Source organism: Sarcophilus harrisii, chromosome 5 (genome assembly GCF_902635505.1).
Source record: "Sarcophilus harrisii chromosome 5, mSarHar1.11, whole genome shotgun sequence".
NCBI classification, from domain to species: Eukaryota; Metazoa; Chordata; class Mammalia; order Dasyuromorphia; family Dasyuridae; genus Sarcophilus; species Sarcophilus harrisii.
Genome location: NC_045430.1, coordinates 111088246 through 111113402, shown reverse-complemented (window position 1 = coordinate 111113402; position 25157 = coordinate 111088246). Strand labels below are relative to the sequence as shown.

Below are 25157 nucleotides of genomic sequence, written 5' to 3'. Positions count from 1 at the left end.
TATAAAAAATGATGAGCAGGTAGATTTCAGAAAAGCCTAGAAAGATTACATGAACTGAGCCTGAATCAAGTGAGTAGAACCAAGAGAACATTGTACACAGTAACAAAAAGATTATGTGATGATCAACTGTGATGGATTCTTTTTTTTTTTTAACAATGTAGTGATTCAAGGCGATTTCAATAGATTTGTGATGGAAAGTGCCATTTGCATCCAAAAAGAGAACTGTGGAGACTGAATTTGGATTAAAGCATAGTATTTTTTTTTTATCTTTGTTGTTGTTGTTTGCTTTTTTTTACCTCATGTTTTTTCCCTTTATCTGATTTTTCTTGTGTAGCATGACAAATATGGAAGGTGAATGAGGGAGAAAAATTTGGAGCCCAAGTGAATGTTCACCTTTTGCAAAGGTGAATGTTGAAAACTATCTTTGCATATATTTGGAAAAATAAAATAAGGGACAGCAAATTTAGATGTTTATTAAATAACTGAGTTATGATAGATTTAATAGACCTAGAAGTAGTGCTTGATAAGTCTTTTTTTCTATATAACTTTATTAAATGTATTGAACCTAAAGTTAGCAAAACTAATTTACTCTGTATTATCTATGTCTTTAAAAAGCAGTTGGTTATTTCAGATCATAATTGTATAAAGTATTTTGAGAAATAGAAAATATACCTCTGAGGTACCAATCCTGAGCCAAGGAATGTATTGCCAAACTTATGACCCATGGAAAACATGAACTTTTTATTGGGCAAATGATAAATACTAGAATGTATTACGTCTCTCATGGAGTTACCCCAAGGCTCAAAAGTCTCAGATTCTGAGATATGCAGCTGATAGATGTTGTCAGAGTTTTAACTAACCCAGAGATGCTTACCTACCTTTTGAGACCAATAGCCCTGGACTAAAGTGACACAATGAATGAATTCTAAACATAGGACTTTTAGATAATAAGTCACATTAATCAATATAAATACATTAATTGGTTTATTGCATTACGACATTGTGCAAGAAGAATAAAACCCTGTAGCTAGGTGAATATTAAGGTTCAACCAAGCTGGATAGGAAAATCAAATACCATAGTATCTGGACTGTGTAAACATACGAAAAGGCAAAATAGCACTGGATACACAAACATTTCAAAGGCTTCAGAATCATAAGCAAATCACATTGACCTATAAAGAATACCTTCCCTGAACTGCCTTAGGCAATGGATGATCAACATAAGGAAACTATTCAGATATTAAGGGATCATGAAGAAGTTCACAGAAATATTAGAGTAAATGGTACATATTTTAAAAGGTAAAAACTGAATCATACATGATAGAGAAAGAAAAAAAATGACAGTAAAAAAAAGTACAAATGTTAGTGTCATGTTTATTTCTGTGCTTCATAAATGAAAAATTCCTACATGGCTAAAGAAGTGGTTATTCTTTTCTGAATTGATTGGTAATAAGTTGGGACAGGTTATAATTACAAATGCATTCTGTGACTTTTTCCTGATTAAAATTTGTCTGGTTTATATGTTGATATATAATCATCTTGATTCATTTTAGCAATCTGCATAATTTTAAAGATGTAAATCTTATGAGTGTTTTGGAATATGTATCCTTTCATAAAAGATAATTCAATTGTTGGAATATGATTATATTTTATATTGGCATGAAACTATATCAGATATTGAAATTTTGTATAGTACTCTAAAAATATACTAAATTGTAATTCTTCATATTGATTTTAAAAACCTCTAAAGTTGTCATCAGAAAGTAGAGTCAATAGAGAAATGAAATTCATTATTTAAGGTAATGTAATGTAAATAATTTACAGAATATTATATCATTTATTTGTGTTTCTTCCTATGTATGTCATTATGTAGTTATTTAAAATATTGTGAACATATTTATGGCATGAATTTTGGGGAGATAGAAAAGGGAAAAATAATTATTAGCAGTATTTGTTTCTTGGGTATAGTTTGTACACATATGATAAAAATGATCTTAAATGTAATTGTTTACATGTCTTATATTTTTTCATTTAGAGCGGAGTGGCCCAAAGAACAATTTATTCCACCCTATGTGCCACGGTTCCGCAATGGTTGGGAACCTCCTATGCTGAACTTCATGGGAGCACCAATGGACCAAGATCTTTTTCAGTTGGCTGAATCTGTGGCAAATGTAGCAGAGCATCAGCGTAAACAAGAAATGAAAAGACTATCCACAGAGGTGAGAATACTCTATATGAGTTAGGATCAGGTTGTGAAGAATTTCTGTTGATACTAGAAGTAATCTGGGCCCACTGGAGTTGGTTGAGAAGGGAAATGACATGGTCATACTTGTGCTTTAGAGAAATCATTTGAGCAACTGTGTGGAAAATGGATTAAAGGAAGAAAAAACATGTAATAGGCATACCAATTTGGAGACTGTTTTCATAATCAAGACAAAGCTGAGGAAACCCTGAAGGAAAATAGTGGGTGAATGAGTACAGAGGAGGCACATGTGAATCATGTGGTGGAGAAAGAAATGAGAAGATTTGCCAACTGACTGGATATGTGTAGTGAGAGAAGGAGTAAAAAATTAGGGATAAAACTGAGATTATGAACTTGGGTGACAGGAAGGATGGAAAGAGGGAATAGCACAGAAACAGAAATAGCTTAGTCATAGGATATATTTTAGAGGGAAGAAGCTGAGTTATTTTAGACAATATTGAGTTGAAAGGAGGGAAGAAAGGTACACAAGAACTGTAGACAGAGCCTTTAAGTACACTCAGAATTAAGAAAGCATAATGTGAATGATGTTCCAGTAAAGTAGAAGGGAAGAAATAGTCTGACAGGGAGAAGGAAAATCCAGAGAGATCAATGTTTACAAAAATGCAAAAAGGGAAGATTCTTCAGGGAGGAAAAAAGTAAATAAACAGTTTCATGTTTTGCAAACAGATCTAGAAGTCTGAGATCTTGAGAAAAGACAATCATATTTTATAGTTAGGACCCTTGTAACCTCAGAGATAACTATCAATAAATGGATGATGTTAGAGACCATATTACAAAAAGATTAAGAAAAGAGAGGAGTAGAAATACAAGCAATGAATGTATATAACTTTTTTCTAGCTTTTGTCTATGAAAGGGAAGGGGTTGCTTGAGGAATTGTTAAGGTACAGAGCACCAGGTTTGAAGTCAGGATGATCTGAGTTCATATATGATCTCAGACACATGTAAGCTGTGTGGGCAAATCAAAATCCCTCTTTGCTTCAGTTTCTCATTTGTAAAATGGAAACCGAAGAAGGAAAAACAAACCACTCCAGTATCTTTGTGAAGAAAGCCTCATGGATGAAGTTCATGGGATCATGTTTAGTTGGAATCGACTGAACAATTGAAGAGTGACAATAAAAAGGTCATTTAAGGATAGGGAAGACTCAAGAATATTTATAGGCATCAGGGAATGAGTCCGTGTATAGGGAAAACTTGAAATAAAGAGAGGAGGTGATTGTGGATATTATCTACTAGGAAAAAATGGGAGGGAGATAGGAACAAGAGTACATGTAAAAGAATTGGCCTTGATAAAAAGAAGGGCCTCCTCTTCCTTTGAAACTAGAGTAAAAGAGGAATGACTGAGGGATGGTATCCAAGAGTTTAGAGATGTGGAAAAGGAGAGAACAAGTATGTCAATGTAGTTAGACTCCAGATACCACACATGAATCATGAATTAAATGAAGCAAGAAGTCAGGCTAGAATGACAGGGAAAGATAATGCAGAATGTTGGAGGGGATGTGGGAAAACAGAGACATTAATACTTTGTTAGTGGAATTGTGAATACATCCAACCATTCTGGAGAGCAATTTGGGACTATACTCAAAAAGTTATCAAACTGTGCATACCCTTTGATCCAGCAGTGCTACTACTGGGCTGATATCCCAAAGAGATCATAAAGAAGGGAAAGGGACCTGTATGTGCACGAATGTTTGTGGCAGCCCTCTTTGTAGTGGCCAGAAACTGGAAACTGAGTGGATGCCCATCAGTTGGAGAATGGCTGAATAAATTGTGGCATATGAATATTATGGAATATTATTGTTCTGTAAGAAATGACCAACAGGATGATTTCAGAAAGGCTTGGAGAGACTTACACGAACTGATGCTGAGTGAAATGAGCAGGACCAGAGATCATTATATACTTCAACAGCAATACTATATGATGACCAATTCTGATGGACCTAGCCATCCTCAGCAATGAGATGAACCAAATCAGTTCCAATGGAGCAGTAATGAACTGATCCAGCTACACCCAGCGAAAGAACTCTGGGAGATGACTAAAAACCATTACATTGAATTCTCAATCCCTGTATTTTTGCCCACCTGCATTTCAGATTTCATTCACAGGCTAATTGTACAATATTTCAGAGTCCGATTCTTTTTGTACATCAAAACAATGGTTTGGTCATGTATACTTATTGTGTATCTAATTTATATTTTAATATATTTAACATCTACTGGTCATCCTGCCATCTGGGGGGGGGGGAATGAGGGGAAAAATTGCAACAAGAGGTTTGGCAATTGTCAATGCTGTAAAGTTATCCATACATATAACCTGTAAATAAAAGGCTATTTAAAAATAAATAAATAAATAAAATTTGAAAAACATTAAAAAAAAAAAAAAGAAAGAAACAAGAAGTCATACAATGAGATGGGAAACAGGTTGTCACACCTAAAAGCATGTATCAATTCATTTCCTATTTTTTCTGTACCTATTAAATATGGCAGCTGTGGAAATTGGTCAGATAGAGAGAAAAAAAAAAGAAAGTATGGCTGGGCAGTAAGAAGGAAAACACAAATATGTAGAAGCAAGTATATAAATGTGGGAAAACTAAGAAAAACAATGAATCTGGCCGTTTTTCAGACACACACACACACACACACACACACACACACATCTTATCCCAATACTATGGAGATTCTGTGATGTCCATAATAGGTGTTTTTAACATTTTTTTCTATTATGGCCCTCTGGTAGAAAGATGAAGCCTATCAACATCTTCTCAGAATAATGATTTTAAATGTGTAAAATAAATATATAGGATTCCAAAAGAAAACTACAAAAAAAAAAATTCCAAAAGAAAAAATATTGAATATCCATTAAACATTAAAATTTGAAAAACTGTTTTAAAAAAATATGAAAAAACAAATAAACATGGATCCTGGATTAAGAGCCTTAGTCTTGAAATCTAAGCTAAAGATTGAGATATACGACAGGGGATGTAAGAAAAAAAGAGAAAAGTAGGAGTATTAGGATAAGAAACATAGAGGCACTTTGAAGTCAGGGAGGAAACCCTTTGATTAGTAATAATTATAAGTTTATAAGAGACACAGAAATTTCCAAATATAATGCCTGTAGTATTTGATTTGCTTCAGTGGCTCTTAATTGATGATAATAGTAAATTCATTACAGTCGCCTTATTCAAAAATATTTACTTTGGGAGATGAAGAGGAAATTATATGATCTCTTTTGCAAATCACATAAGGTTCCATAATTTAAAATACTTTTTCAATTAATATTTTAGATTTGTTGCCTTTAGACCCCTTGTACTACCATGAGACATTAAACTTTCCCTCAGATCTGTTACATGCTCCCTTCCAATATTCATTGTTCTTGTTTCAGTAAGTTCAAAGAGATGGCCCAGGTAGTATGGTGTTTCCCCTTGTTGCCATATTTTCTGGAAATACTGTTTTTCCATGACTTTCTCTGACTTGTTAGAATAATAAAGCGACCACTAATTTGAACCAAATTAATTCCATTTTGTTGAGTGACAAGCCTGAAGATCTAAATTAGATAAATAAGATCAAACTGGAACAGAAAGCACTTCTCACATTCTGTTCTCTGATTTCCCTGTCTAAAGAACAAAAAGTAGATAATTAGCAAGCAGTCAATTTGAGTGCTACTTAATCCTTTCAATAAAGGTCCTAATATAATTGTTTAAACACTCAGATGAATGAGTTAGCAGTAGATAGTAATTAATATCTGGTTGCATTATTTTTAAATAGGAACACATATCTAAATTAAGTTTCTATTATCTGTTGTCTTGTAGATTGATTCTGTAGCTATCAACAAAATGGAATGAACTACAGAAAATTCAAGGGGCCTTAAAAATAAACATATAGTTTTTAAAGAAGAAAACAAATAAAATATCTGGCTTTCAACAAAATGTCTATTCCATTCTTTTCATTTCTATTGACATTTAGTGGTCACAAAAAAATTTTTTTTAATTCTAGCCATAAATGGCTAGTGAAGAGGTAGGTCTTTTTCCCCTTTATTAAGTAATAAGATTACAGTAATTGGGGATTAGTTAGCAAACATATATATATATATATAAATATATCCTCTCTTATTGCTTTATGACTAAATATTCCTATGAAATTTCATTCTCTTGGAAGTTTTTCCAGAAAGAAATATGATTAAGCATGGATCTTCAGTCATATTGTGCACATTAATTGTTGATATCCCCAAAGGTTCTTTTTTAGGACCTCTTTTCTTCCTAAACAATATTGATTATAATCTTATCAGGTCCCATAGATTCTATTATATCCTTGCTGATAGTTCTCAGATCAATGAATCCTGTTCTAGTCTCTCTCCTGAGCTCCAGTCCTTCATCATTAGTTGTCTATTGGACAATTCAAAGTAGATATGCCATAGGTATTTCAATCTCAAAATTTCCAGAACAGAACTCATTTTACTCATTCCATCCTCCAAACTTCCCATTATCATTGAGAACACCACTACTTCCAGTTACCCACATCTGCAATCTCTGTGTCATCTTTAAATCTATACTCTCATTCCACATATTCATTCAGATGCCAAATACTTGGGATTTCTACCTCTGTAAGATCTATTTCATACATCCCCTTTTTTCCTTGCACACAGGTACCACCCTATTTCAGGCTTCTTATCATCTCACTTCAACTAATACAGGAGCATTTTGATATGAGTTCATTTCATTCCAAAGCACAAGTTTGACCACATTTCCACTTCTATTCAATAAATTCCTTTTATCTTTAGAATCAAATATAAACTTGTTTGGCAATTAAATTCCTTTATAACATAACCCCTTCCTGCCTAATCTTCTCACACATACTACCCTCAGTAGTATTCTGACTGCCTTCATTTCCTCAACTGTAAAATGGGGACCCTAGTATCTACTTCATAGGATTATTGTGAGAAAATGAGAAATTATTTGTAGAATGCTTAATATAGATCCTGGAACTCAGGAGGCACTTAATAAATGCTTGTTTCTTTTCCTGCACCCCTTTCATCTATTTTATGGTCTCTCCATGCTGACCCACTTGCTATTTTTTACATACAACTCTTCATTGTCTGTCTTTATGCTTCTGTACTTGTCTTTGCCCATTCCTGAAATGCTTTACTTCTTTACCACCTGCTCTTAGGATCCCTGGCTTTTTTCCATATTCAGCTACAGTATTACTTTCTGTGGGAGATCTTATTTGCTAGTACTCTCACATTTAAAGTTAAGATACATCTACTCCTCATGCATCTTGTTTGTTTTATTTATATTTCTTTTAATTATTTGGATCATAAGCTCCTTGAGGGCAGGACTGTTGTGTTTTTTTTTTTCCCTGTTGTTGTTCATTTTCAGTACCTAGTACTGTTTGGCACATAGAAAATCCTTAATATATGCTTGTTCATTACTTTCAGTAATCAAAACCTTTCTTGCTTTGTTTCTAAAATTTAATTTTTGTCTAAGTTTTTCCTCACCAATAAAATTCATACTGTAATGACATATCTATCTTAAAATGTTTTTGATCATGTAAACTATTTTTCATGTTATGTATAAAAGAATTTACTGTATCCCAATAATTGCTGTTGTTGTGATCCTAATTTTTTAATATAAACTCCCTAAAGTAGCAGAGGATGCATATATAAAGCTGAGGAGCCATTAAATTGCTCCCAGATTTTTAAAAATAAGCTAATTATGTGTGGCAGGGTGTTTTATTGCATCTCCAGAGACAAAGAGAATGGGGAGAAAAGAGCTGTGATGATTATCTATAGCTGGTCATCTTCCTCCTCAGGAAGGACAATAACATCCATTAGTGTTACTATAGTAACAAGTGCTTGGTCAAAATTATAATTGGTTTAAAAAATAATGAAAAAAGAAAACACCACTAACCACATTTTAGAATATTTCAAGCCTTGAGCTTGGAGGAGAAGTAGATCAAGTAAAAGTAATTTCTAAAATTTAATGGATGTATTAATTCCATGACAAGACAGTCTTTGCTATGGTAACCTAATTCATGACCACCTTTTTTATGTAGGTCTTAAGGCATTCCTATTGTATTTCGGCATTATAAATAATGAGCACTGGAGAGTGGCAGATTTGTACCTTATTGGTACTACTTTTGTACTCTTTTGGCCAGAGATAGCATAATTTTTTATCATTAAAGATTGTCCTTTGTATCACTCTATTCTCTTTCTTCCTCCTAATACCCCCCACTTTCCTGTCATTTTTAGTGCACAGAACTGAGTAATTTGAGAACCTCTAGCATCAAAACCAAGTCATTATTTTAGATATCTTTGACTGTTATGGGAGAGGTCTTTTTATAAGCTCCTGAAATTTCACTTAAAAATTAGCATCTTTTATCTGCCAATAAAGTAAGGCCAGCCCTGATCCTAACCATAATTCCCCTTTCTGTTCCTGGTCTGGTTAGATTAACTAGAAATAGTAGAACTAATTCCTTCATAGAAATGACTTTGATCAAGAAAAGATGGCTTATATGTTTTACTTCTCACTTAGTTTAAATGTCTTTGCCTGGGTTTGCTCTTTTTAATAATAGAGAAAATATTCATGATTTTTCTGATTCGCCATATTCTATAAAATTGTCTATATAATATTAAACTATAATACTGTTATGCAACCCTGATGGAAAAATTTGTTCTTCATATGTAGAGCAGGGTTTGTTTGTTTTTTTTTAACCAAGGATGTCAAAAGGAATCTATGACCTTGAAGGAGAGAAAAATTATATCTTTATTTTCACAAACCTTTAGCTAAAATTTAGCATTTCCTTTGGTCCTGAATGTAGGCAACAGACTATAATAATACACAGACTTCACCAGACTGTCAGAGAGGTCTTGTGACATAAAAAAGTTAAGAATCTCCAGTTTAGAGTGAAGATTTTGCATTTATGTTGATGACATATTTGAAGCCATATCTGATAAAAATATAATCCCAGTATGTCATGATTAGCTAAAATAACTATCAACAGGTGAAAATGGTACGCTAATTAAATGAATGTCTTTCTGGGATGGGATGTGTTAGAATTAAATCAAACCAGCTCCAGCTGATTGTTAAATGTTCATTGTGAACATTTACACCTTAAGCATTGGCGAATGTACATAGATTAGGGGTTGGTTTATTATTTTGTTCATTCTCCAGTCTTGAGAAAATGATGCATATTAAATTAAATTTGTTCATTCAAATTCAGATTCAGATTAATTCAGATTAAACTTAAAAGTATTTTGTGCATGCATTTCCCCCCTTGGAGATCTGATTGTTAAATATTTACCAATACATACCTGATTATAGATACTTATTAAAAAACTAGCATTACTATATTGACATTACACTTATATGAAAGAATAATTTTGTAATAATTTCTCATTTTTTTTATCTGTTTTTCAGCATTCTAATGTACCAGAGCATCCTCCACCTGATGGGTATGCATTCAATAATACAGCTCACAAAAGAGGGCCTTTACTGGACCAAGGGGAAGCTGCCCTTGCTTTTAAGCAGCCTTATAACCACCATGTAGACAGGTAACATTCAGTGACCACTGAGAATTTGTGCTTGTCTTTTTTTTCTACCAATTGTTGGTGATATATTCTTCTCTGCTTCTGTAAATTCAGTCTATTAATAATTTAAAAACATCTTTGATGTTGCTGTTAGTGGAGATATGATCTATGTTCAAGTCCTACTTCTGACATATACTGGCTTTGAGATACTGGGCAAACTGCGTGACTTCTTAGCACTCTGGGCAGTTTGCTAGGCAGCTCATTTAGCTCTAGAATCAGGAAGATATGAATTCAAATCCAGCCTCAGACACCATCTAGTTGTGTCACTCTGAGAAAGTCATTGTTTTCCATATATATATAGATATGTAATAATTATATTATACTATTTATTATACACTATATGTATTATATATCATATTTTACTATAATAATACCTGCTTCCCAGAGTTATTATCAGAATCAAATGAAATAATATTTGTAAGATCCTTTGCAAACTTTAAAGTGCTTTGTAAATGCTACCTATACTAACAGACCACATATATAATAGCTAGTTTCTATTATTATTAATCGTTATTGCGAATAATTATTACTAAAGTTTCAAAAACAATGCTGATCTGCATTGAAAGAGAATTTCTACACAAAGATTAGCTTTCTATACAAGTGAAATCATAGGTCATAAATTCATAGATTTAGCACCAATTGTTGACCCTTACTATTTAAGGATTGATCATTCCTTTGAAAAAATGCCATTGATAGTGGGGGAGAGGAAGAAAAATCACTTAATTCCATTCTCAGTGTAAAATATCTTTTGATGAGTTTGCCTTTTATTAAACTATAGACCTCTATTAGAAGCAATGAGTTAATTAGAATTCAAAATATAAGTTTCTCCAGTACTTTTTGTTTTCTCAAGTTGAAAGAACAGAATTTTACTATTGTAATTGGGATAGAAATGTTTATACTTGTAGTTTTATATACATATGTTTGTTTGGTTTTTTTTTTCTTTGAAAGTTTTACTATTTCAAAGAAGTCTCTATTTGTTTTTACATATATTGTCCTTCTTGAACATTTTCCAGCAGTGAGTCAAAAATAGGAAGAGGGGAAGAAAGCAATTGATTCAAACTGATAGCACCCATGCACTTGTTATTTTGGAAAGGAAAGAAAAGCAAGGGAAAGTAGTCAAGTAGAATAGTGGGAGAGCCAAGAAGATTCCTGATTTTTAAATGATTTGTATTCACTTAGAGGTTAAAAAAAATACAACTGACAAAGCCATCTTTTGTAATTTTCTACCCAAACCTTGAATTTCAGTCAAACTCAAAGGTACTTTTACTATCCTACCTTTTCAGTTCTCTCATCTTTTTATTTTGCTGCTTTGTAGATTAATTTAAGATAAACTATTCTTAAGAGATTTTTTTGCTCAAATTTAATGTCATACATTGCAAACTTTTTCAGAACCTACATAATGATTAAGATTTTTACTATTAAGTTGAATTAAAGTGCATGAATTTTTGTGTCTTATAAAAATTTTTGTGGTATAAGAATTTGAGAAAACTTTTAAGAAGTTGTTTTTTCAGTAAAGTTAAACCATTATCCAAATACAGTAATAGTAACAATAGTAACTCATTTTATGTAACATTTTCCATATATTATCTCACTGTATTATTATACCTATTTTATAAATGTGGAAATACCCAAAGAAGTTATTTGTCCATTGTCACAAAGCTAATAAACAATGGGAAAAGTTCATTTGCTATGCTACACTGCTCTGTATTAGCAAATAGGCTGGTATGTATTTAGATTAAATATACTTTAGGAGTGCTAAAGATCAGTTCAACTCCTTGGAATCTTTCAATTCCTGTTATTAGCCATAGTCAACATTTTAGAGCTGTTTTTTCCATGATAATTTTCCATAAATTTTTAAATATGTAACATTAGTGATTAATTGCCTTTCTAGCATTTGTATTTGGTAGCCCAACAGAAGATGTTTTAAAAAGATTTTTCACAATATTTGCATAAAAACAGAGAAAACTGAATTCAGCCTTTAGTCCATCAAATAGACTCTGGGCTCATACAATCTGGGCTCCAGGTTTTTACTCCTTTTGTTTTTGTTTGTGTTTTTGTTTTTCATTTTGTGCTGTTCAGACTTCCTTCTGGGAAGTTTCAGTTTATAGCTCAAGTGTAATCTCATAGATCTAGATCTCCTTAGAGCACTCAATCAAAAAGCATTAATTAAGCCTACCTGTTAAGTACCAGTGACCATTCTAGACAATGGGAATACAAACACAAAAATATTATCCTCAGGGAGCTTACATTCCAGGAAAAGAGACAATATGTACATCGGTAAGCATACTTCTAAGAGACAGAAGTAGAGAAGGAGCACATTAGAAATAGGAAGGACTGCCACTGCAACATCACAGAGGTAAAGACATCATTTAATGGGTTCCTACATCCAATACAACCATTCAGTGTGACAATACAATTTACAAGGTGCAGAGCTGCTTTTATTGAATCCCATGAAAAATGTAGACAATGCATAAAGGACTCAAAATAGCCCATAAATATTACCACGCTTCTCTTTTTCTGATAAATTCTACCTTGCCTGAAGTGTCCTCTATAGACATAACACCCTCCAGAAGTGCTGAGAAAGGAAACAAACTCAAGCTTGTTATGAGGGATCTTTTAACATGTTGGTGAGTTCCATTTGAATGCCCTTCCCCCAAAAAACAAAAGAGCAAACAATAACAACAAAATTAAAAAAAAAAAATAGGCATCTAGCCTTATGGCACTACCCCCTCAGAAGGGAAACAGACTGTGGACTTCTAAACAAGCAACCTTTAAAATGCCCACTTTTCTCCTCAGGTATCCCATACAAGACGGCATTCTGTAGGCCTTTAGGATAGTACTGTATAAGGGGTCCTTATCATAAAAGAAATGAATTTAGATGTGGCTAGAGAGGTAATCCCTCAATCATTCAGTCTATACTATTTAAATAAATTATGGTAAAGATGTATGGTAAAAGTTCAAGTTTCCCCTTCCCACCTCTCCATATTATTGCTTAAACTTCATTTCACTTCTTCCAGATCTGGTAGCCATTTTCTTTTCTTTCTAAGAGACTTTCATTGTCCAAGAAATCCTCTTCTCTTAGTAAAAACCTGGAATCTCTACCTTCCTAATGTAATGCCAGAGAAACTGAGCAAGACAGAGATTAGAGAATAATTTAATAGTTTATTAAATGGTGAGATATACTGGGACCAAATGATTCATGGTTGGTCCCAAGGTTGAACGAGACTATCTTCTCAAAGAATCCAGCCCTGAATGTCGGACAGCAGGACTCTTTTATAGGATAACAAGAACAATGACATAATGGGGGAGGTACCTGCATGGGGATGACCTAATGGCAGGGAGGCCCCTAGGATGACACAATGGAGGGAAGTTACTGATATTCTGACATCCAAAATGGATAAACCTTTATCCTGTCAAACATTAAGAAGGAATGTCTATAACCTAAAGATATAAAACCTTTATCTCATCAACCATTAAGAGGGAATGATTATAGCCTGGGGTTTGGGGACAGAGCAACTGAGGTAGACCTTTATCTCATCAAACATTAAGAGGGAAAGGTTATAACCTGAGGCAGAGTAACTAAATAGGACAATAGAGAAACCAGGTCAGGACATCAAAAGGGAACTGTGACACAACACTAACTTGGGTTTGATTAAGAGGTGATTTCTCTTTCCCTACCTCTGCTACCCAGGAAATATGCCTTTTTTACTAGAAGACTAAATTTGAGGATTAAATTGCCAGGGACCCTCCCTTTTCTAGAAGGCTGGGTTTTAGAAATACCAGACACTTTCAGAAATATGGGTTTTAAAAACTACTTACATCAGAGGGTTCCCTTCCTTCAGTTGTTATCTCTTGTCAGAGAAAATTTACTACTGCTACTCTGGGGTTAGAAGGCCAGAGACAAGATTCTAGAAATTCTTTTTATGGCTCAGGTGCCCAAGAGCACATATTGCTTCCATTTGTGTCTGTGCTAAGCCAGCTTTCATGGGAAGAACAGACTTCCTACCCCTAAATTCCAAAACCATTCCTACCTGTTTTAGTCCTTCCTCCAGAAAAAGAAAAAATCTCCCAAGGACAAAAAGGTCCCAAGCAAGTAATGAATAATCTCTTTTGTAATCCAGAAGGAAGAATTGGCCCATTCCACAGATCTATTCAACAAGAATCCAAGCCAATAATTTTATTCATCATGCTTGAGTTCTGTCCCTCCAGGAAGTGCTAGGAAAGCCTTCCATAGGAAGACAGAATCAGAAATTCCAAACAAAGCCTTACTACTCTAAAGAAACTTCTTGATCAAGCCCATACCCTTGCAGGTGTTTTTAATCTTCTCAATAGGTATCCTCTATTGGAGAAATTTCCTTAAAACCCCAAATATAGAACTGTCACTTTCTAAAGCCCAGCAAGTTGATCTAGAAGCTCTCATAACCATCTGCTAGCATCTGTATTGTAGAAATTCAAAGGTCTCTGAAAGATCTTCTCTTGTTTAAAGTTCAAAGAGAGATTTAGCATCTTGATCACAATTACTGTATTACCACAGGATTTTAATTATGTGCCAAGAATGAAGTGCAGATAACATATGAAATCTACTCACTGATCAGTGAATTTACTGTGTTGTGGTTTATACCATGACATTTGAATGATTATTTAGAATCTGGGGAATAATTTTGGAGTTCTTTTTAAACTGCTAATTCAATTTCCTTGCCTTTCACATTTAACATAAATATCAAGCTCATTATTCTTGTTCTAAATGAGAAATTGAAATTGCATATTCTGATACATTATAGATTTTTATATGAAGTCCTGGACAGAACTAAACTTATTTCTAATTGTTATTTTTTGGTTGACTACATCTAATTATATGGCCCCATAGAACATTGATTTATTTCTCTGAGACAAGTTGAAGGGTTAAACTGGCCTTAAAGAATGCTGCTACAGAAGATTTTGCTTGCCCAATCACAATGAAAAAACTTCCCAGAGAGTGTCTAACATTTATCTCACCCTTTGTTCACAATCTGACACACACTCAGTTAACTGTAAGGAGGAGAGATGAGCAACATTGAGAATAGAGAAGGAAGCATGTATAAATGAAATATGGATAATAATGACATTTATTTAACACATCTTCTCTGCCTAACTTTGAACAAAGTAGTAACTATAACTGTGTAACCTTAAGTTACCTAACTTTTGGAGGATTCTGATAGCTAGCATTTACATATCACTTTAAGATTTGCAAAATGCATTAGTAATATTATCTCATTTGATTCTCACGTTCCTAAAAATAGATGCTATTATTAATTCCATTTTTACAGATAAGAAAACTGAAGCAGAGAGAGATTAAATGACTTGCCTAGGATCGCACAACTAATGTCTGAAATTGATTTGAATTCAGATCTAGACTCCAGGCCCAATGTTGTATGCATTTATGATACCTTGCTGTTAATTTGTATGGAACTGGTAGACTACTAAAACCTCCAGATCTTTTTCTGACAAACTGGACATGTCTTCCCTGTCTGGACATGTCTTCCCTGTCTTGTACTTTTGAAGTGGAATTTTTCTAAAAATAGTCACAATATATTTACCCCATATTATTTTTTTTTTTAAGTTTGGCTCAGTGTATTTGTCTGTCAAGAACTTTTTGAATCTTGACTCTGTCATCTCTCATTTTAGTTTTGTGTCACTTGCAGTTTGATTAACATTGAATCTCTACCATTCTCTGTATTTATCTCTGTCATTCATAATGATATTAAAAATCAAATGACCCAGAACATATCTCTGGAACACTCCATCAGAAACCCTTCTCCAAGTTAACACAAAATTATTAAAATTTGGATCCATCTATTCAACTCATTTTAACTTATCCTGACTCTGTTATCATTTACTCCATTTCTAACTATCTTTTCATAATAATGGCCTGAAAGACTTTGTCAAATGCTTTGCTGAAATCTGAGAAAACTGTGTCTACAGCATTCTCCTGATCAACCAATCTAAAAATTAAATGTAGATAAATGTCAGTTACTAACCATTAATAATAATAATTCTAATTTGGCAAAATGTTTTTTATTTACATTCTTGATCTTTTATTGAATTTTCGTTATTTTTCAAAAATCATTTAAAATTTAAAATTCATTTAATGTATTACTTTGAGTAATTTATTGGATAGGAAATTGATCTGTGATTTCATGAATATAGGGAATTTGTCAATCAATAAATTCCCTCTATCGATGTAGATCAGTTCCATCTCTATAATTAATAATTTTGAGAGTAGACTGATTCTTAGATTATTCCTCTGAATCCCAGATTCCAAATCTAAGAGCTCTCATTGTTTTCATATTTTATTATCTTTTGGTTTTGCTTTAATATTTCCTATATTGTAAAATTTTTGAGCTTTATTTCCTGTAAGCTTTTTAAAAAATTGTGTCCAAATTCTGTACTGCCATAAAATCTCTTCTTTAATTTTTTTTATTGAGAGCTATATATTTTCTCTTTATCTCATCTTCAATTGGGGAGGGGGGAGTGTAGGCCTTCCAATCACTCTTAGGGATTTTTTTTCCTTTGTTTTCTTTTCTTCAATTCTAACTGTAGTTTCTTTTTCTTTTGGAGCTTTCTTCTCACAATATCTTAGCCTCATAGTATTTTCTTCATTGTATTAGATATTTGTTTTCTATTTTCTCTTAGTGTCTCAGCTTTTTCCCCCATCTATGATATATAATTTCTTTTTTTCCCCTTCTTTTAGTTCCTATGGGAGAAAGTGTGGAGAGGAGAAAGTATTTGACACATTTCTTATTGTTTTGAAGTGATGAAGGTCAATCTTATTACAAGATCTCACTTAACTAAGTTGGGTGCTGAAGTTCCCATTTAAAAAAAAAAAAATCTATATTTACCATACTGCAAGATATTTACCTACTCAGTATCATATTCATGACACAGCAAGTTGGCCTTTTGTTTAACTTGTGCATAACTCTTTTCACAGGCCTTGTGAATAACTTGATTACATAGCTTGAGTAAGTAGAACCCATAGACAAATTAAAATCCTTCAATTGATAGCATTAAGCAGAAAATTTACTTGATTTGATTTTTGATTTCTTTTGTGTCATCCATTTTGTTAAAAATGCTAATGAACTTTTACCTATATGCTAAGGAACAAGAAAGTAGAATTAAAGAAGGTAGGGAAATGATATGAATGAATGATGATCTAGATTATTACAACCTTGACAGTTATAACATTTAGCCCTAAGAAATATTGTATTCAGTTGGAGACTCCCTAGATATTTTCCTTTTGATGGATTTTTTTTTTAACATCCAGAAATAACTTTTTTCATTTGTTTCAGGAATTATGACCTACTCAAAGCCCCTTCCAAGAAATATGCCAAATCCAAGTATGACTTTGTGGCCAGGAACAGCAGTGAGCTTTCTGTAATGAAAGATGACATATTAGAGGTAATGGTATTTTCAACTCCTACTGTAAGTGATAATTATAATGATGGTAACAATGATAATTGTCATTTACATAGCACATTAAATTTGAAAGTCACTTTTACACACTTGTCTGAACCTTGCAACAACCTTGGGAGATAAGTACTTCTGCTTAAAAAAAAAAAAGTTTGTTGTTCTTATATTTGTTAAGCTGAGGATATAAGAGCAAGTGCAAAGCTGGCTTACCATTATAAGCATATGATTAATTAGAGTTTTTATCTTATTTGTAGAAATTCAATTAGATAAAAACTATCTATATATTTTATATCTTTTCTGGTCCTTTATTTATTTGAGAAGCCAGTTATCTTTGTTTTGCTGCTGAGTGTGAATATATAGGATGAAAAGCTTCAACAATATCTCCCATGAACTATTTGAAATTCAGTTTTAATAAAAAGTTAACTCTGGTTTTTCTCTTTTCCATCTATTTTTTGTGTCTATCTAACTTATCAAACATTTATTAATTGCTTGTTGTCTAGAAGGCACTATGTTAGGTGCTAGAACTAAAAAGGCAAAAATGAAATAGCCTCTGCACTCAAGGAATTTATATTTTACTGGGAGAAATAAAAACATTATAAAATAAGTAAATATAAAATATATGCAAAACATGAATACAGAATAATTTAAGAGGAAGCCAAGCCTGTACCATTATTTGGGGGAATTGGGAAGGTCTTCTCATATTGGGAAGTTCCACCTGAGCTATGTTTTAAAAGAATTTAGTGGTTCAGAAATCAAGGTGAGGAGGGACATCATTCCAGACATGAAGATCACCTCATGGCAAATAAACAGAAATAAGCAGTGAATTAATATGTACAGGAAAGACTACCAGGTCATTTTGACCATAATAGAAATTGTGAAAGAGAGTATTCTGAAATAAAACTAGAAAAGTAGGTTAGAGCTATATTGTGAGAGGGCTTCGAATGCTAGATTGAGGATTTTGTACATTATCTTGGAAGACTATAAGGAACCTCTTGTGTTTGAGCAGTGAAGTGACATGGATCTATTTTAGGAACATCAATTTGGCAGCAGGGTGAAGGAGTGATTGGAGAGAGTAGATAATGGAAGCAGAAACCAATCAAAATTCTTTTACTGTAGTATGGGTGAGGGTTAATAACGACTTGAACAAAAGCTCTGTAAGTTAAAAGAAGGGGAGAGAGACCAAAGATACTGTTGAGGTCAAATCTGTAAGACTAGGATACTAAATAAGTATGGGAGCTTGAGAAAGAGGAAGGAATCAAAAATGACTCCAAGTTCGTGAATGAGAATGATTGAAAGGTTGGTCGTGTCCTGAGTAGACATAAAGAAGTTAGGAGGAGTATGGTTTTTGAGGGAGAAAATAATAGCTTTTATTTTGGATATATTGGATTTAAGACGGTTATAGCCCATTTAAATAGAAGTCCTTTCCAGAAGACAGCAATTATTAGGCCTATAAATATAGATTTGGAAGTTAGCTGCATAAAATTAATATTTGTACCCATGAGAAATGAAGAGATGACCACGCATATAGAGGGGGAAAGGGACCTTGATATATGACCTGATTTAGTTGGAGAGGTTAATACGAAAAGGCTGATAATCCAGCAAAGGACATGTAGGAGTTGTGAAACAGGTGGAGAACCAAGAATTGTGTTACAAAAACCAGGGGGAGAGAGCATCTAGATGGAAGAGGTATTCCCTGTTTTAATATATGTGTGTTTTCTCATATATTTTTCTCTAAGCATAAGTGATCTTCAAAACATAACATTTCGTGTCTGCTACTAAAATATGCATATTTGCAATTGGTATTTTTCTATGATTCTGATATCTTTACTCTGCCTCATTTCATATAAATCTTCCCACTCAATATAATTTTCTATAAATTAGCAACATTGTCAGAGAAAAAAACGCTGGTCTGTTTGGATGTCTGTTCAGATATCTAGTATGGAATTCTTTGCACTTTTATATGAATGTCCCAAAAGTCTTAGTGAAGTTTTAAGATTTAATAACTTTTTAAGCTTTAATAGACTAAAATTGCTTTAAAACTTCTGGAACATCATACACACACAAATGTTCTAGTAAACAAATGTGCTTTGCAAAGTATTAATCAACTGATATAACTTATTACCAATTCCTGTATTCCTAACTTTTATTATTTCTGATAGTGGAATACTGTTTCATTGTATTTATATTATAGCAGAGGCGAAGCTGAAAACTTGATGGACTTGTTTGCAACTGCTAAAGAAGTTTCTATTGATACTACTCACTTTTGGTTATATTTCTTTTTCTAATTAATGCAAACAGCAAGAAGCTTTGTAAATTCTAGAATATAAATATTTTTCCAAACACAAAAATTCAAGTGATTCTACTTTCTTTCTCTCCTTTCCCCTCCCCTACCATAGGATCAAGATCCTATCCCTGGTTTTATTTTATTCCAAAGCACTCTTTTAATTTCCCAAATACTGCTTCAACAAGAACAGTGGCTTCATTTCTCTGATGTTGGCTTTGAAGATGAGATGTCTATATAGAAATTCTATTTGACTGTTATTTATTGTAAAACACAAATGATATTTATTTAACTGTGTAATATGGTGTGTAGCAAAGGTTAGATCTAAGGCATAGCAAAACTATGCTGTACATGTTCTATTAAGCCAAATAACTGATCAGGTCAATTGGGAAATAGAGCAAAATATTCATTTTGTATCATGTAGGCAAAAAAAAAAAAAAAAAAACCTTAATTAAAAAAACAATTTTAATTGAGGTAATGAGATGAAATGATATTTGCAAAACTTAACCCAGTATATGGCTAATAGTAGGTATTATATAAAAGTTTATTCCTTTTTCCACCCCTTAACTAAATTATTTTCTTTATGATGGTGACCTAACCTAGAACAATCAGTCAAGGACAAACAAAATGACTTTACAAAGACCATTCAGTAATCATTATAATCCTCGTGTTGGTAGAGAAATTTATTTAGATTTTGACTTAATTAAAACTATCTGGATTTTTCTGGTGTTCAAACTTATGATATGGATCTTTTGTTTGTTTGTTTACTATCTTGAACTGATTCTTAAGATGGGTTTAGAGTTGAAAGGGACTTTAAAGGCCATGCATGTAGTCCTTTTCTGAATCAGATCCTTGGACAAAGCCCTGTTTCTTACACAGAATACTCTTCCTCTCATCCAGTGCATTCTTTCCTTTTCATTAATTCCTTAAAATGCCTCCTCTTCTATAAGCCTTTTATTTCATTTACAACAATAAATAATTCAAATATGAAAGACATATTAAATTTCTTGTATTACTTATATTATTTTATCACTTGTGCATAATTGTCTAGTCTCTTATTTATATTTATTTGGTTGTTTTAGAATTAATCACTACTGATATTTAATTAAGTTCTAAAAAGAATAATTTATATGTGTTTAGTGCCCTTGAACAATTTAATAAGAAATATTTTAAAAGTGAATATTTGGAGGATTCTGGGAAGATGGCAGAGTAGATTACTAAATTTCAAGCTCTCTAGATTTCCCCCACAAATAGAACAAATTTGTACCTCAGGGCAAATATTGACTGGTGAAAAATCAAGATTTAGGGCAGAACCAGAGTCCTCCAGGTACAACCCAAGAAGATCTGAAGAAAGTCCCCAGGGTGACAATTAACCCATTTGAAGAGCAAACACCTCTGGGCTAATTTTGCAGAAACATCTAGTGTTGAGCCCTGGGGCGAGCTGAGTTTGGCTATAGCCTCTGCAAGAACTTTAGAAACTTTCATCTCCTGAGTCTGGTAAGACTGAGGGAACTTCAGCTGATTAGGAACGCAAGGCCCAGTTGTGCTGCAGAGCTATGGCCTGGGCAAGAAGAAACCAGCACACCCAGTGAGTACAGAAGCAGTGGGGGAGGGAGACTGCTGACTGCGGACACTTGTAGGAGGGGGGAGATTTTGGTTTGGGGTTCTTTGTCAGAGGGGAAAACTGAAGGGAAGCTTGAGGCACCATTCCCCCCATGACTAGAGGTGTTTACACTAATACCTCTTATTAAAAAAAAAAAAATGAACTGGCAAAGAAGAAATAACTCCATAGAAATCTACTATGGAAAGAGGGAAGACTGGAGTTCATCTTCAGAGCAGGATACTGAAGTAAAAAAAAAAAAAAAAAAAAAAAAGTTTCTGCCCCAAAGTGTAATGTGAAATGGCTCCCTGCCCAGAGAGAATTTATAGAAGAACTTAAAAAAGAATTTAAAAATCAAATGAGAAACATTGAGGAAAAATAAAAAAAAAAAATAAAAACCATTCAAGAAAAACAAGATTACAAAAAAAAAAAAAGTCAAGCAACTAGAAAAGGAGATACGGTGTCTCACAGATAAAAATAAATCTTTGAAGGGACTTCAAGGGAAAACCAGTGAAGCTATGAAAGACCAAGAAATAACAAAACAAATTATAAAGAATGAAAAAAAAAATAGAACAGAATGCAAAACATCTTTTAAGAAAAATGACAGATCTGGAGAACAGAGCAAGAAAAGAAAATATAAGAATAATTGGACAGCCTGAAAGTTGTGACCAAAAAAAAAGGGATCTTGACACAATAATGCAAGAAATAATCCAAGAAAATTGTCCTGGAATGATAGAACATGAGGGGAGGGTAGAAATAGAAAAAATCCACTGATTACTACCTTAAAGAGATCCTTGGTGAACAACACTTAGGAATATTATTTCAAAACCCCCAAATCAAAGAGAAAATTTTTCAAGAAACAAAAAAAATCAAATATGCTTGAGTTACAATTAGCATTGTACAGTACTTAGCAGCCACAATAATAATAATAATCAAAAGAACTAGGCCTGCAACCAAAAATATATCCAGCAAAATTATCTGTAATATTGAACAAGAAAATATGGGCATTCAATGAACTTGTGGATTTTCAGGACTTTCTCTCAACCAACCCGAAACTTAATAGAAATTTTATCATTTAAGAGCCAAAATCAAAGATCACCTTAGGAACTCAACAGGGACAAATTGTTTGTGTGTGGGTGTGTGTATGTGTACGTGTGTATGTATGTATGTATATATATATATATATATATATATATATATATGAAAAGTACACCATATATTTAAGTTTGACATCAATGATAGGGTTGCTTAAAAAAAGTTTGGGGTAGAGTTAAGGTAAAAAAGGTAATAATGTTATATAACCAAGGTACAGAGGAAGAATAGACTCAGACATTAGAGGGGGAAGACGGGCTCATAGTTTTGAAAACCTACTTACATTGGGGATGAATTTAATAAGCAACACTGCTTACAAATCATAAAGGGTATAGCAACCTCCAGAATCTGTGAAGAAATAAGGGTATAGGGATGGGCAGATAGGGAAGCTAACTGTGAGCGAAGAAGACAAGGGAGGGATCTATGGGTGTGGGAGGTTAAGTAATAGCAAGGCAAGTTAAAGAGCAAAATTAAAGCAGAGACAGTAGGGATAGGAAAGGTGTGTGGGTGTGTATGAGGAGGGAGGAGTGGGGTATGTGTTTTTATGTATGTATGTGTGTGTGTATACATACACATACACATCTAAGTATACATAAATAAATTTTTTCTTAACTATAGCTTGGTTTGGGGGAAGGAGGAGGAAAAGAATAAAGTAAAAAAAATTTCACAGCAGAGAACAATTTATAAGGAAGTAAAGAAAAGATGGGCATTCATGAATATAATTTTTTCCACTAATATATATATATATATACACATATGTATGTATATATATAATCTATATATGTATATGTATATATACTTTCTTGGACTAGTAGTTTGTTATATATTTTGAGTCCTCCTTGATATTTATGTTTTTGTTGTTGTTGTTAGTTGTTTTTCAATCATGTTCAATTTTTTGTGACCCCTTTTGGGGTTTTCTTAGCAAAGATGCTGGAGTGATTTGCTATTTGCTTCACTAGCTCATTTTACAGATTAGGTAACTGAAGTACATTGGGTTAAGTGACTTGCTTAGGGTCACATAGATAGTAAATGTATCTGAGGACAAATTTGAACTCACCAAATCCTGACTCCAAGCCCAGAACTTTATCCATTGTGCCACCTAGATGTCCCTCAAATGAGATAGTATACCCAAAATATTTTGTAAACCTTTGAACATGATATAAATATGAGTCAATTGCAATGTGTAACCAATGAGGAACTTTTAAAAATATGAGTAAGATAAATGTCAGATATATGATTGGAAGAAAAGATGGACTGTTCCTGTAGTGAGAGATGATGGGTAGATGACTTGGTTAAAGCAACAATATTCTCATAATGTTAGAAGAAAACTAGAAAGATCTCCAAGATGTTGGCTGGACTACTTTGGTAAGCACATGAGAAGATAAAAGAAATATTGCTTAGGGTACGCAGTCAACAAGTATTTATTAAGCACTTACTATTTGCCAGGTATTATAAGGAATTCAGGCTAATAGATGAAGCAACATATGCATCTTTAAATATGTAAAAGACATATATATATATAATTTACATATATTATATATAATATATCATATATATAAAACATATTATATAAATATATATACACACACATACATACTTATTACATATCCATTATATGTGTTTGTAAATATGTTTATATCTTATACATATATAATTGTTTGCATTTTTCTTTCCCATTAGAAGAGTTCCTTGCAATCAAGGACTGTTTTTGCCTTTCATTATTTGCCAGTACATGTGTGTGTGTGTATGTAAATATACTAAATCAATTAAGATGAATTTGAAGTTCAAACCAATTTGTCACTTTAAAATTTACAATCTGCCTAATCTCAACACCATGATTTATATAGAGATATATAAGTAGTTGCATGTAATATATAGCAGTTTGTTCCTCGGGGTTTTTTTGCTTTTACCTTTAAATATGTTGCTCACTTAGGGAGCTCTAGCTAGACTATCATAGTCAAGCTATGTTTGAAGGTAAAAGCAAAGGGAAGCCTTGTTTAGGGAAACAAGACTTAAATGACTGGAATCATAATGTATTTAAATGGTTTTTACCTTCTTCCCTCCTAGCCTCAAATATGATCATGATTATGAACATCATCTAACAATACCAGAAAACAGGTGGACAAAGCAATCCTGCTGAGTCTAGATGCATTTGTGTTATATAGATTAGCTGAATTAACACTGATCTCTACTGAACTAGTAATGAAAATTCTCACTTTGATTCTGAGAGTAATAGAAGGACAGAATTGCAAGATAAATAATAAAAAAAATAAATCTTTTTAAAAAGTTTTTATTAATGTCTTTTTTTCATATTATCACTGCTATCTCCAATATAGCATCTCCTCTCTCTCCCCTGTAAGTCATTCTGTATAATAAATTGTATTTTTAAAGACCACAAAAGATGTATATAACACTATGGACCTCTCTTATCCATAAGCGATGGCCTGGGGTATCTTTTCACACCTCTTCATTTGAGCAGCTTGACCTAAATAATTTTGTTTGTTTTTTTCATGTGGTTATACATTACTACATTATAAGTATACAGTTTTCTTGGCTCTGTTTACTTTACTTAGCATCAATTTATTAGGATCTTTCCATCCTTGTCTGTATTCACAACACACATCATTTTTTACAGTTTTACAAACATGTACCACAATTTTATTTATTTTTCAATTGATGGGTTTGTACTTATTTTCTAAATTGGTATTACAAAATATGCTACTAAAATATTCTAGTACACATGGCAACTTTTTTTTATCAATGGCTTCATCGGAGTATATGACCAGTAATGGAGTCTCTTGCTTAAAGGAAATAAACACTTTAGTTACTTTGCATATTCCAAATTGCTTTCCAAAATGATTGTACCATTTCATAGTTCTGCCAATTATATACTAGC

At 32.9% G+C, this 25157-nt stretch overlaps 1 protein-coding gene across 2 annotated transcripts in view; it reads left to right on the top strand.

The window, feature by feature from the left end:
• EPS8 (epidermal growth factor receptor pathway substrate 8) overlaps positions 1–25157 on the top strand; it is a 99403-nt gene that overhangs the window by 49073 nt on the left and 25173 nt on the right. For both annotated transcript variants that reach the window (XM_031938361.1, XM_031938360.1), the window contains exons 13-15: positions 2036–2219; positions 9673–9806; positions 17168–17276. In XM_031938361.1, the coding sequence (XP_031794221.1) occupies positions 2036–2219; positions 9673–9806; positions 17168–17276 (427 nt within the window). The remainder of the gene's footprint in view (positions 1–2035; positions 2220–9672; positions 9807–17167; positions 17277–25157) is intronic.